This window comes from Chiloscyllium punctatum, chromosome 5, assembly GCF_047496795.1.
Source record: "Chiloscyllium punctatum isolate Juve2018m chromosome 5, sChiPun1.3, whole genome shotgun sequence".
Classification (NCBI taxonomy): domain Eukaryota; kingdom Metazoa; phylum Chordata; class Chondrichthyes; order Orectolobiformes; family Hemiscylliidae; genus Chiloscyllium; species Chiloscyllium punctatum.
The window spans coordinates 981,549-996,071 of NC_092743.1; the positions used below are offsets into that span (position 1 = coordinate 981,549).

Here is a 14,523-nt window from a genome sequence, read left to right on the forward strand (position 1 = left end):
CCGACTGCCTGTCAAGATTCTTCAGGTTTTATATGTTTCAATCTAGTGTTGTTCTCCTAAACTCGGTCATTCCAAGGGTTAGCCTGGTCAATGTAATGGAAGTTTCACTGAGCTGGTAATAGAAAAGCCAGCTCAATGTTCTGGGATTCATTGGTTCATATCGCATTGTGCAAGGTAGTGAAATTTGAATTCAATAAAAACATTCTGGAATTAAAAGTCAGTTTTAATGGTGACCATATAACCATTGCAGATAGTTATAAAAATCCAGCTGGTTCACTAATTGCCTTAATGAAGAGAATCTGCCATCCTTACTTGGTCTGGCCTACATGTGACTCTTATCGCACCTCTGAAATGACCTTAGTATGATATTCCATTCCAGGGCAATTAGGGATGAGCAATAAATGCTGGCCCAGTCAGTGACATCCACATCTGATAAATGATTTAAAAACTAGCCATTTCTGAACTATTTGCAGTACATTTCCACCCTTCCTCAATCAAGTAGGTAAAACTGACCAGAAATCGGCCAAATGTCATTTCTGTTGAATATCCTGGAGAATTTACCTCTGATTATCCAGGTACCACATCCCTCCAGCACCCCTGTCAGGTGATTCCAAAAATGTCAAAGCACTCACCATTGTTGTCATGTCCCAGGACCCCAGGTGGCAGTGCCATCTTTGATCCCCAGCTGTGCACCCAGGAAAAAGTGTGGCAATGCCAAGGCACTCCATACCAACTCTCCTCAGGTAACAGAGGTGGTATGGCCGAGACTTCATTGCACAGTCTCACACCTGTCACTGTTTAAGCACTAGGACACACAGCTTACCCACATCCATCTGTCTATATTACTGCTGCTCTTTCTCCAATGTAGCTCAGAATCTTCCCATTGCTCAGAGAGATGGACCGGGGGGTGGGGGGCATTCACACCAAACAGTTTTAAACATTTACATTCATTCAGCAACAGCAGAAATAAACAAACAGATGCTGATGTTCTTTGCCTCTGGGAATGGATTGGGACTGTTTGCCTTTTGAGCATCAACAGATTTACAGTCAATGATTGATCACAGCTTCCAGTTCATATCTACTGAAGCTGACTGGAAATGAAGACTTGTCTGGCTTGTTGCTGCTCTGCTTTTTGTCATGCCAAAGGTGGTCTTCCAACTGCTCAATGTCCTCATCTTCCTCCTTGGAGGACAGTGCTGCCCTCCTAACTCTTCAGCTCCCACCACATCTGCTCTCTCCCTGGTGAAGTTGTGCAGAGCACAGCACATCTTGCTTGGATTACCTTCCTTGGCAGACTGATGTGAATTTCTGAACCTCTTTATGTTGATAAGGGGAGGGGGATTGGATATATTGGATTGGAAGCTAGGCAACAAGCCAGGCCAGGTGTCAGATCTCTCAGTGGGAGAGCACTTCGGTAACAGTGACCACAACTGCCTCACCTTTACCATAGCCATGGAGAGGGATAGGAACAGACAGAATGGAAAGGTATTTAATTGGGGGAGGTGAAATTGCACTACTATTAGACAGGAGCTGGGGAGTATAAATTGGGGACAATTGTTCTACTGGAAAGGCATAACAGAAATCTGGAAGCTGTTTAAGGAGCACTTGTTGTGAGGAGTGAATAATTTTGTCCCACTGAGACAGGCAAGGAATGGTAAAGTGGGGGAGCCTTGGATGACAAGAGAAGGAGAGCTCCTCTTAAAGAGGAGGAAGGAAGCTTACTTAAGGTTGAGGAAGCAAAGATCTGGCACAGCTTTAGAGGATCGTAGGGTTGTTAGGAAAGAACTCAAAAATGGACTGAGGAGAGCTAGGAGGGGGCACGAGAAAGCCTTGGTGGGATGGATTAGGAAAAACTCAAAGTCCTACATGTATGTGAGGAATAAGAGAATGATCAGAGAGAGAGTAGGGCCGATCAGGGATAGTGAAGGGAACTTGTACCTGGAGTCTGAAGAGGTAGAGGAGGCCCTAAATGAGTTCTTTGCTTCAGTATTCACTAGAGAGAGGGACCTTGTTGATAGTGAGAGCACTGTGGACCAGGTTCATAGACTTGAACAGGTTTGATATTAAAGAAGTGGATGTGCTGGAAATTCTGCGTAGCATCAAGATAGCCAAGTCCCCAGGGCCGGACCAGATATATCCAAGATTACTACGGGAAGCAAGGAATGAGATTGCTGTGCCTCTGGTGATGATCTTTGCAACCTCTCTCTCCACAGCAGTAGTACCGGATGATTGGAGGGAGATAAATGTTGTTCCTCTGTTCAAGAAAGGGAATAGGGAAATCCCTGGGAATTACAAACCAGTCAGTCTTATGTCTGTGGTAAGCAAAGTATTGGAAAGGATTCTGAGAGTTGGATTTATGACTATTTGGAAAAACATAGTTTGATTAAAGGTAGTCATCATGACTTTGTGAGTGTCAAGTCATGCCTCACAAGCCTTATTGAGTTCTTTGAGGATGTGACGAGAAGAGTTGTTGAAGGTCAAGCAGGTGATGTGGTGTATATGGATTTCAGTAAAGCATTTGATAAGGTTCCCCATGGTAGGCTCATTCAGAAGTTTAGGAGGCATGGGATACAGGAAAATTTGGCTGTCTGGATACAGAATTGGCTGGCTAAAAGAAGACAACGGGTTGTACTGGATGGAAAGTATTCTGCCTGGAGGTCGGTGTCCAGTGGTGTCCCGTAGGGATCTGTTCTGGGACCTCTGTTCTTTGTGAGTTTTCTGAATTACTTGGATGAAGAATTGGAAGGGTGGGTTAGTCAGTTTGCCAATGACACAAAGGTCGGTGGTGTTGTAGATAGTCGAGGGCTTTTGCAGGCTACAACAAGACATTGAAAGGATGCACAGCTGGGCTGAGAAGTGGCAGATGGAGTTCAACCTGGATAAATTCAAAGTGATTCATTTTGGAAGGTCGAATTTGAATGCTGAATACAGGGATAAAAACAGGATTCTTGGCAGTGTGGAATAACAGTGGGATCTTGGGGTCCACGTACAGAGATCCCTCAAACTTGCCACCCAAGTTGATAGGTATGGTGTTTTGGTTTTCATTAACAGGGGACTGAGTTTAAGAGCTACGAGGATTTGCTGCAGCTCCATAAAACCCGGATTAGATCACACTTGGAATATTGCGTCCAGTTCTGGTTGCCTCATTATAGGAAAGATTAGATGCTTTAGATGGGGTGCAGATGAGATTTACTAGGATACTGCCTGGATTGGAGGGCTTGTCTTATGAAAAGAGGTTGAGTGAGCTTGGGCTTTTCACACTGGAGAGAAGGAAGATAGGTGACTTGATAGAGGTGTACGAGGTAATGAGAGGCGTACATAGAGTCGATCGCCAGAGATATTTCCCCAGGACAGAAATAGGTATCATGAGGGGTCATCATTTTATGGTGATTGGAGGAAGGTTTAGGGGAGATGTCAGAGGTAAGTTCTTTATACAGAGAGTGGTGGGTGTGTGGATTGCCCTGCCAGTGATGGGAGTAAAGTCAGAGACATCAGGGATACTTAGGCAATGCTGACAAGCACATGGATGGTCATAAATTGAGGGGTTGATCTTAGATTAAGGTAAATACTCCATACAACTTTGTGGGTCAATGGACCTGCACTGTGCTGTGCTGTTCTGTGCTGTTTGTCAGGAAGCCTGGCTCCACCATGGCCCCGGGGTGAAACAGGCTGCATTGTATCTCAGCCTCACTTGGAGGATGTGTAAGAGATTCATCAGTCATGGTCACAAACATTAGCCCTCATCTCCCAGTAACCAAAAAAAAAGGAAGAACCACTTCTGAAAAAGAGTCAGTGGACTCAAAACGCTAACTCTGCTTTCTCTCCACAGATGCTGCTCGACTTAATGAATTTCTGCAGCAAGTTCTGACTTTGTTTCTCTCAATAACCATCCTTATAAGGCAACTGGTCCATGAAATTAAGCAGGAATGTGGGAGTTCTCAAGGATATAGATATCATGGCAGCTCTTAAGTATCCAATTTGAGAATGCCCTGACTATTAGCAGCCAGATTGACCATGACTCACTCCACGGCCTGACATCAGACAGAACCCCTGATCCTGACCTCCTCATGTGGACAACTGACTGTGAGCAGATGCCGTTGTTGACTGTCTGCACTGGGGCCTTCCTGACCAATTGTACCCCCTCCTAGAGCTGACCAAGGGCCATCCCTTCACACTTGAGACATGGTTATTTGGAGAAGAGAAGTATGCACAGTGTGTCTGACTCAGTTGCTGCCACAGCTGTAGGTGTGAGATTGATGTCGTATGCTGCTGTGCAGTAACACGCTCACCCTCTTGACTGGCTTTGTGCTTGCACTGAGCAAAATTGTAAAACAGTATTCAAGTGTCCGAGCCCAGCTGAGGAAGCACACAGCCAAAAGACCAGGCAAGGAAGCAGTGAGCATCAAATTTGGTACAAAATGAGTCAGTGCTAAGACAATGAGCGAGCAGCTTGGAACTAAAATTGGATCCTATTTTTGGATGTAGGTTTGCTCGCTGAGCTGAAAGGTTCATTTCCAGACATTTCATTACCTTACTAGGTAACATCTTCAGTGGACTTTATGCAAAGCAATGCTGAAACTTCTTGCTTTCTATTTATATGTTTGGGTTTCTTTGGGTTGGTGATGTTATTTCCTGTGGTGAAGTCACTTCCTGTTCTTTTTCTCGGGGGTGGTAGATGGGGTCTAACTCATGTTTCTAGGAATTCTCATGCATGTGTTTGTTTGGCTTGTCCCAATCGAAGTGGTGTCCTTCCTCATCCATATGTGATGATACTAGTGAGAGAGGGTCATGTCTTTTTGTGGCTAGTTGGTGTTCATGTATCCTGGTGGCTAGTTTTCTGCCTGTTTGTCCAATGTAGTGCTTGTTACAGTCCTTGCACTGTATTTTGTAAATTATGTTAGTTTTGCTCATTGTCTGTATAGGGTCTTTCAAGTCCCACTTTGACTGGGACAATACATCCATCCCAGGACAAACCAAACAAAGACATGCATGAGAATCCCTAGTAAGGTAATGAAACGTCTGGAAATGAACCTTTCAGCTCAGCGTGCAAACCTACATCCAAAACCTCAACCTGAGCTACAAATCTTCTCAAAACTCGATTAGATTCTATTGTCACGTGTACTTAGATACAGGAGTACAGGTGTGCAGTGAAAAATGTACAATGTTGTCATTCCCAGCACCAACTTAGGTTCAAAGATACACAGGAACAAACTCTTAGGTACAAAGTAGGAAAATAAAGAAATAAGCTTAAATGTTCAACAGCCTATTTTAAGCTTAGCTTGCACTCCTGATCTCCTCTGCTTTGGCTCGTTCTCTGGGAGACCTCGAGCTGCCTGCTCTCGTTGCTGCTATAGATATCAGGGGACCTCCCTCACTGCTGCATTGGGCTCACTCTCCAACTGGCAAATCCCACTCTGGGCCCCTAACTACTGCCATGCACCAAACTCAATGAAGCTGAGATGCTGTCACCATTGCTACCTCAACAACAGAGCTCTCCCCAGAAAATAACGAAGGAGAAGAAAATACAAACTAAAAAACTTTGAAAGAAAGAGAGAAAAGAAGAAGAATAAGACAAATGAATGGAATGGTGAGACTTACTGTGCTGTCGCTGCAGCCTGTTCAGCCCATGAGCTGGGTCCCTGTGCCTGCAGCAACATTGCAATGAGAATTTGCCAATGAGCTCCAAAGTGCAGTGTTGAAGCGTAGAATTCCACAGACAGTAGATGGGAGGTGTGCCCAAGTGATGATACAGTGTAGCTATTCGACATTGGATGCCACTGTTTCTGGGCGTGGAGTGTGAGCAGTTGCCATGTTGCAATGTGCCCTGAGATGTTGGTGACAGGAGTCACCCAGTACAGCTAGGAATTTCATGTTAGGAATTCTCAACATTGAATTTTTATTTGCAGGTGATGGACTGGGTGACTGTGTATGAATGAGGCAAGTTTACAAGTAATGAGGATGATAATGTGCAATAATCCATTCCAAAAAGCCTCTTGCTGCTCACTTGTGAGAATCTCTCCAAAACATCCAATACTGAGCTGTAAATCAGGACTTCTTGGTCTCAGTGTGGAGAAGGTCCTCACTTGACATTGATCCGATTTTCCAAATTTCTTGCCGTGGCCACATTCAGGGTCTGGGAACATTGAAGTCACGGAGACCAGCACTGTGCACAGTAGTCTAAATGTGATCTCACCAGTACCCTGCATATATCTTGTAACCAAATCTGCCTGGTTACAAATGATAACATTCTTTTAGCTCTCCTGATTACGTGTTGTACCTGCACACTAACCTTTTGCAATTAATGTGCAAGGACATCCAGATTACTTTGAATCTTATTTGTTTGTAGAATGAGTGCACTGCTGGCTGGGCCAACAATTATTGCCCAGCCCTTATTGCTCTGGAGACAGTTAAAAGTCAACCACACTGCTGTGGGGCTGGAGTCACGTGGAGGCTAGCTCAGGTAAGGATGGCAATTTCCTTCCCTGAAGGATATGAGTAAACCAGCAGGGTCGTAATGACAATTGGCAATGACCATTACACCAGCTTTTAACTTCAGAATGTTTTTATTAAACTCACGTTTCACCATTTGCCCAGGTTGGATATGAACTCTCATTGCCCAGCATGTTAGTGTGAGGTTCAGGGTTTCTCACCCAGTGACGTTTCCACTCCAGAACTGGTACCAGTATTTCCTCCCTAAGTTTTCTTCATTTCTCCAACTGCTGTCAGCCAAATGTGTTCATTACAGAGAGGGAGGTAACATCAAGTCAAAGCCAACTTCCCCACATCTAAATAATCCGAATAATTTCCCCCACCATATATTGGTGAGAAGGCTGTTTGGATAATCCAGCCCTTGCCTACCTCAATCTATTATATGAGTGAATATTGAATTACTCTACAGTGTCCCCAGCCCAGGCTAACAGGACCTGTTCCCCCAATATCAAGCTGATGCACAATGTGTACACATATTCAATTTCAATAAAATTGTGAATGAACTCCATTGTTAAATAGCAAAGTTTTGCATGAAGACTCACCATTCCTATAATTTTTTAAAAATCAGTTCATTTGAAACATGCATTAAAAAAATCAATTGTATAGAATTGGGACAAATAGAGTTTTTACCGTCACATATTGTGAGATTTGTACATTCACGGTCCTCCACCAAGTTTCCATTGCAGAGATCTGCAGAGACAGGCTGACCTGATCCCAGCACTACGCAAACACGGTAACGAACTTCCTTCAGTAAATACCGAGCAGTCTCAGGGAGTGCACTGAGGTGCTGGCTGTCGACCTGCTGACCTCGGAGTAGATGCAGGGACACCATATTCAGGAACGATCGGGGCAGACAGGAAACACAGCCGGTCCAGGCTGACCACTGAGTGAGTGTAACAGCCTCTAAATGAACATAGAGCAACATCAGACATATCTACACATCCTCATTCACTGACCACTCTCTCAGCGATACCACAGTCTCACCCACTGACCACTCCCTCAGTAACAGAACAGTCTCGCTCACTGACCACTCCTTCAGTGATAAAACAGTCTCACTCACTAGCCACATGGTTTTGTGCAGGGGAAGACTGTGCCTTATCAATTTAATAGAGTTCTTTGAGGAAGTGACCAAGTTGATAGATGAAGGAAGGGCTGTAGATGTCATATACATGGAAGTAGTAAGGCGTTTGATAAGGTTCCCCGTAATAAACTAACGGGAAAGTGAAGTGGTATGCAGGGTGTTCTAGCTAGGTGGATAAAGAACTGGTTCAGTAACAGGAGACAGACAGTAGTAGTTGAAGGGAGTTTCTTGAAAAGAAGAAAGGTGACCAGTGGTGTTCCACAGGGATCAGTGCAGGGGCCACTGTTGTTTGTAATATACATAAACGATCTGGAAGAGGGCATTGTTGGTCTGATCAGTAAGTTTGCAGATGGCATGAAGATTGGTGGAATACCAGAAAGCATTGAGGACTGTCAAAGAATACAGGAGAACATAGACTGGAGAGTTGGGCGGAGAAGTGGCAGATGGAGTTCAATCCGGGCAACTGTGGAGGTGATGCATTTTGGGATGTCTAATTCTAGAGTGAACTATACTGTAAAAGGAATAGCCTTGGAAAAGTTGATGAGCCGAGAGATTTGGGAGTTCAGGTCCATTGTACCCTTCAGGTGGCTGCAGAGGTTGGTAGAGTGGTCAAGAAGGCATATGGTATACTTGCCTTTATCAATTGGGGTATTGAGTATAAGGGCTGGCAGGTCATGTTAAAATTGTACAAGAATTTGATTCAGCTGCATTTAGAATACTGTGTACAGTACTGGTCACCACATTACCAAAAGGATGTGAACACTTTGGAGAGGATACAGAGAAGTTTTACGAGGATATTACCTGGCATGGAAGGTGCTAGCTATGAAGAGTGGTTAAGTAGGTTAGGATTGTTTTCATTAGAAAAAAGGAGATTGAGGGAGGGACCTGATTGAGGTTTACAAAATCATGAAAGGTATAGACAGGTGGACAGGGATAAGCTTTTTCCCAGGGTGAGGGGTTCAATAATGAGAGGTCACGCTTTCAAGGCGAGAGGTGAAAATTTTAAGGGGAATACACGTGGCAAGTACTTCACACAGAGGGTGCTCGGTGGCTGGAACGCATACCCAGAAACAGTAGTAAAGGCAGGCACAGTAGATTCATTTAAGGTGCATCTGGACAGATGCATGAGTAGGTGGGGAACAGAGGGATACAGAGTGTTACAAGGGGACATAAATTTAAGGTGAAGGGTGGAAGGTATAGGGGGGATATCAGGGGTAGGTTCTTTACCCAGAGAGTGGTGGGGGCATGGAATGCGCTGCCTCTGGGAGTGGCAGAGTCAGAATCATTGGTGACCTTTAAGCGGCAATTGGATAGGTACATGGATAGGTGCTTAAGCTAGGACAAATGGTCAGCACAACATCGTGGGCCGAAGGGCCTGTTCTGTGCTGTATTGTTCTATGTTCTATGTTCTATGTTCTATGTTCTAGATGTTTAGGAATTGAGCGACAGGTTCAGACAGTACATTTGGTCCGGTTCAGGATTGGACGGCCGTAGGACTTGTTCCTGGGTTTGTAAATTTTCTTTGTTCTTTGTTGTTCACTGACTACTCCCTCAGTGATAAACCAGTTTCACTCACTGAACACTCCCTCAGTGATACCACACTCTTACCCACTGACCACACCCTCTGTGATAAAACGGTCTCACCCACTGACCACTCCCTCAGTAACAGCACAGTCTCACTCACTGAACACTCCTCCAGTGATATCATAGTCTCACTCACTGACCATTCCCTCAGTAAAAGTGCAGTCTCACCCACTGACCACTCCCTCAGTGACCATAGTCTCACTCACTGAACACTCCCTCAGTGATACCACAGTCTCACCCACTGACCAGTCCCTCAGTGACCAGTCTCACTCACTGTCCACTCCTTTATTGAGCACCCTCTGCAATGCGAAGGCCACTGGTGATGTTGAATATAAGAATCTGTTTCCTACCTTTGCAGCTGTCATTGGTGCAATGCAGCGTTCCCTCTCTGCAGATGCTGTGGATAGATGTGCATGTTATCCATCTCTGTATTGGTATCCAGCAGTGTTCATTTCATATTTACAGTGATCTACCAGTTAGCAATCCCCTTGAATCTTATTCCACTGCCTCATTAATATTCAAACCGGTTGCTTCATATTCTTTCAGCCTTGAAATGATTTAAGTTTGGGAATCTCACTGGATTTTTGACTCTGTTACACTCACCAGGTTTCACAGCCAATCAGAATGCTGTCACCCTGTCGTATCTGTGTGGCCATTGGGGTCTTCAGGATATCTGATTTGTGAATGTGAACACAGTCACACTCAGAGCGAGTGATGCACTTATTGTCCTGCTCCAATAAACCCTGACAGATGACAATCAAACAGAAGACAGTGAGTGACAGAGGTAAAGAGGTAAGAGAGAACAGAAATCCTTCAATAGATTGACTGAGAAGCTGTTGCAGTGCAGTACTATCTGGTATTTACACAGCACAGACTTCCGTAGCATCAGAAATGTTCCAAAGGTATCAGATTTTAACAACTGTGCTCTGAGCTGCTCATTCACTTTTAGAATGAAATGGAGTATGGATCAATGGTAGCAAGTTAACCTAGATAGAAGTTTCATGTTGTCCTGGGGAGGAGAAACTATTTTTGAGATCAGGTTACGGGCTTCCTTATGGAAGCAATATACAGCTGTTTCAGCGTGATCAGCAGAGACTGTAGTGTAGCAATATATGTGAGGAAGATGAGGTTGGGTCAAAGAGATGAATCTGTGACACAATTTACCATGATGCTGGATTTGAGAAACACTGTTCCTCTTGAGTTTAAAACAGCAATCATTCTTTTCCTGAAACCCTGGAATGGGACTCCCACAGTTTTCTCATTCAGAGGGAAGAGTCACCCAAGTTGACAAACAGATTCAACAAGATTGAAATCTCTACTGACTATTCATCATTCTGCTCTGCTAGTTCACAGATTTTTGTATTTTGTGCATAAGTAGTGAGAAAGAGAGAAAGAGACAGAGTGTGAGAGAGTCACAGAAATGAGAGAGAGAGAGATACACAGAGAAAGAGAGAGGGACAGACAGTGAGAGAGACAAAGAGCAAGACAGAGAATAAGAGAGTCTGAGAGAGACACAAACAGTGAGAGAGAGATAGAGAGACACAGAAAGGGACAGTCTTAGAGACATAGATGTGTATGGTACGGAAACAGAGCCTTCAGTCCAACACTTCCATGCCAACCAGATATCCTAAATAAATCCAGTCCCATTTGCCAGCACCCGGCCCATATCCCTCCAAGCCCTTCCTATTCATATACCCATCCAGATGCCTTTTAAATGTTGTATTGTACCAGCCTCCACCACTTCCCCTGGCAGCTCATTCAATACACGCACTGCTGTCTGCATGAAAAAGTTGCCCCTTAGGTCCCTTTCAAATCTTTCTCCTCTCGCCCTAAATCCATGTCACTCTAGTTTTCGACATCCCCACTCCAGGGAAAAGACCTTGTCTATTTATCCTATCCATGCCCCTCATATTTTTATAAATCTCTATAAGGTCACCCCTCAGCCTCTGATGCTCCAGGGAGAACAGTTCCAGCCTACTCCAGCCTGTACCTATAGCTCAAATCCTCCAACCCTGGCAACATCCTTGTAAATTTCATTTTTGAACCCTTTCAAGTTTCACAACATCCTTCCCATATCAGGGAAATCAGAATTGCACGCAATATTCCAAAAGTGGCCTAACCAATGTCCTGTACTGCTGCAAAATGACCTCCCAACTCCTATACTCAATGCTCTGACTAATAAAGGAAAGCATACCAAATGCCTTCTTCACTATCCTACCTACCTCTGACTCCACTTTCAAGGAGCTATGAACCTGCACTCCAAGGTCTCTTTGTTCAGCAACACTCTCAGGACCTTACCATTAAATGTATAAGTCATGCCCTAATTTGCCTTTCCAAAATGCAGCACCTCACATTTATCTAAATTAAACTCCATCTGTCAGACAGAGAGAGCGAGAGAGAGAGAGAGAGCGAGAGAGCGAGAGAGAGAGAGAGAGAGAGAGAGAGAGAGAGAGAGGGAGAGAAAGAAAGACAACGAGAAGGAGAAGTGATTTGACTGGAAGAGTCAGCGATTCAGAAGAGGATGCACATTGGGTGAGTGAGGTTATTTGCTTAGGACAAGGATTCGAGAGTTTGGTTTTGAGAGTTTGAAATGAAGAAACTGACAATATTGTACATGATATTGTAAGTTCTGAATATACCTCAGGGCAGAAACATCCAGTCACACAATCCTGTCCCTTGACCTGACATTCTTGTCTGTTGCTGAGATCGGAGCAGTGACCATCACATGGTGGTCCACAGGCTCTGTACTCGAATGGACTTTCACAGCTGGCATCTGAGAAAACACAGAAGGTCAGTGTCAACAAGAGAGACAACAAGAATTAGAGCAAAAAGGGCACGTATTGGGGAAGAAAATGTCCAAAATCTTAGTTTGTGCAAACTTAATTTTGTCTAATTTAGATTGTAACTGGATGTTGAGAGTAAAGTAAAATCTGCAGGATAAAGTACTGTATTTGTGAGCTTTCAGGGAGTTACTTTCAATGGGGTACTTTCTAAGAGCAGCCTAATTAAGAACCAGCTGAATGTTGGTCCTGATTAGCTGCTGTAGCTAGGCCCTTTGTGTTGGGAGCAAAATAAAAGTAGCAACTCAGTGACCCTTATAGAGGTTTATAAAATCATGAGCGGCATGAATAGAGTAAATAAGCAAGGTCTTTTTCCTGGGGTGGGGGAGTCCAGAACTAGAGGGCTAAGGTTTAGGGTGAGAGGGGAAAGATTTAAAAGGAACCTAAGGGACAACTTTTTCATGCTGAGGGTGGTGCGCGAATGGAATGAGCTGCCGGAGAAAGTGGTGGAGGCTGGCACAATTGCAATATTGAAATTGTGACGGCACGGTGTCTCTCAGTGGTTAGCATTGCTGCCTCACAGCACCAGGGATCAGGGTTCGATTCCAGCCTCGTGCGACTGTCTGTGTGGAGTTTGCACATTCTCCCAGGTCTGCATGGGTTTCCTCCAGGTGCTCCGGTTTCCTGCCACAGTCCAAAGATGTGCAGGTCAGGTGGATTGGGCATGCTAAATTGCCCATAGTGTTCAGGGATGTGCAGGTTAGGTGCATTAGTCAGGGGTAAATGTAGAGAGTAATAGGGAAGGGTACTGGGTCTGGGTGGAATACCCTTCGGAGGGTCAGTGTGGACTTATTGGGCCAAAGGGTCTATTTCCACACTGTAGGGATTCTAATTCTAATTCCAAAAAAAGCATTTGAATAGGTATATGAATAAGAAGGCTTTTGAAGGACTTGGGCAAGTGCTGGCAAATGTGACTAGATTAAGTCTGGATATCTGGTCAGCATGGACAAGTTGGACCGAAGGGTCTGTTTCGACGCTGTATAACTCTATGTCTTGTCACTTGACGTATGATTTACAATAGCGTACAGGAGTTGAGCATCTCAAGGAGTTAAATGATAGGGTTAGGAAGTTAAGGCTGCAAATGAGGCAGGTTTGTGGGATTAGATTAGATTAGATTCCTTAGAGTATGGAAACAGGCCCTTCGGCCCAACAAGTCCACTCTGACCCTCCGAAGAGTAACCCACCAAGACCCATTCCCCTATCTATATTTACTCCTGACTAAGGCACCTAACACTATGGGCAATTTAGCATGGCCAATTCACCTAACCTACACATATTTGGACTGTGGGAGGAAACCCACGCAGACACAGTGAGAAAATGTGCAAACTCTACACAGAAGTAGCTTGAAGCAGGAATTGAACCCAAGTCTCTGTGCCGCCCCTGGATGATGATGTTCGAAATATCTTGGCCCCCTGGAACTGTCCAATAATTATAAAGTTATTTCTATGATCTTTGTTGTGGGTTGGGAAAACATGGGAGATCAAAGCAAGAGGATATAATGATATTGCAAAGCAATTATTTTGATCATGATATCCAGAGAGGGACAGACTGTTAAAGCTTCATGTAACAGCAACTGGGCTCACTGTGCGATGCCTAAGTATGTTCTAGAAGCTAGAACATAGAACAGTAGAGTGCAGAACAGGCCCTTCAGCCCCCAATGTTGCGCCGACCTGTGAACTATTCTAAACCCATCCCCTACACTATCCCATCATCATCCATGTGCTTATCCAAAGATTATTTAAATCTCTCTAGTGCGCTGAGTTAACTACATGCCTTTATCACTCTCTGAGTAAAGAACCTGCCTCTGACATCTGTCTTAAATCTATCACCCCTCAATTTGTCGCTATTGCCCCTCGTACAAGCTGATGTCATCATTCTAGGAAAAATAATTTCACTGTCTACCCTAACTAATCCTCTGATCATCTTGTATGTCTCTATCAAATCCCCAAGTCTCTCAGCCTTTCCTCATAAGACCTTCCCTCCAGACCAGGCAACATCCTGGTAAATCTCTCTGTACCTTTTCCAATGCTTCCACATCCTTCCCGAAATATAGGGACCAGAAGTGTACACAATATTCCAAGTGAGGCCACACTAGCGTTTTCTATAGTTGCAGCATGATATTGTGGCTCCGGAACACGATCCCTCTACCAATGAAACCTAACACACTGTATGCCTTCTTAACAGCACTATCTACCTGGGTGGCGACTTTCAGGGATCTATGTACATGGATACCAAGATCCCTCTGCACATCCACATTACCAAGAATCTTTTCATTGACCCAGTACTCTGCCTTCCTGTTATTCTTCCCAAAGTGCATCACCTCACATTTATCTGCATTGAACTCCATTTGCAACCTCTCAGCCCAATTCTGCAGTTTATCCAAGTCCCCTGCAACCTGTAACATTTTTCCACACTGTCCACTACTCCACCGACTTTAGTGTCATCTGCAAATTTACTAACCCAATATTAAACTACATACATAAGGGAGGCAGTAGCCTAGTGATATTATCATTGGAGTGTTAATTCCGC

At 44.3% G+C, this 14,523-nt stretch overlaps 1 protein-coding gene across 1 annotated transcript in view; it reads right to left on the reverse strand.

Annotated features, from left to right (window-relative positions):
* The window catches only part of LOC140476820 (SCO-spondin-like), a 354,974-nt gene that overhangs the window by 124,692 nt on the left and 215,759 nt on the right, over positions 1–14,523 (reverse strand). Inside the window, exons 52-55 of the mRNA XM_072569613.1 lie at positions 11,794–11,927; positions 9,758–9,897; positions 9,505–9,551; positions 7,120–7,392 (exon numbers count right to left, since the gene is read on the reverse strand). Coding sequence (XP_072425714.1) covers positions 7,120–7,392; positions 9,505–9,551; positions 9,758–9,897; positions 11,794–11,927 — 594 coding nt within the window. The remainder of the gene's footprint in view (positions 1–7,119; positions 7,393–9,504; positions 9,552–9,757; positions 9,898–11,793; positions 11,928–14,523) is intronic.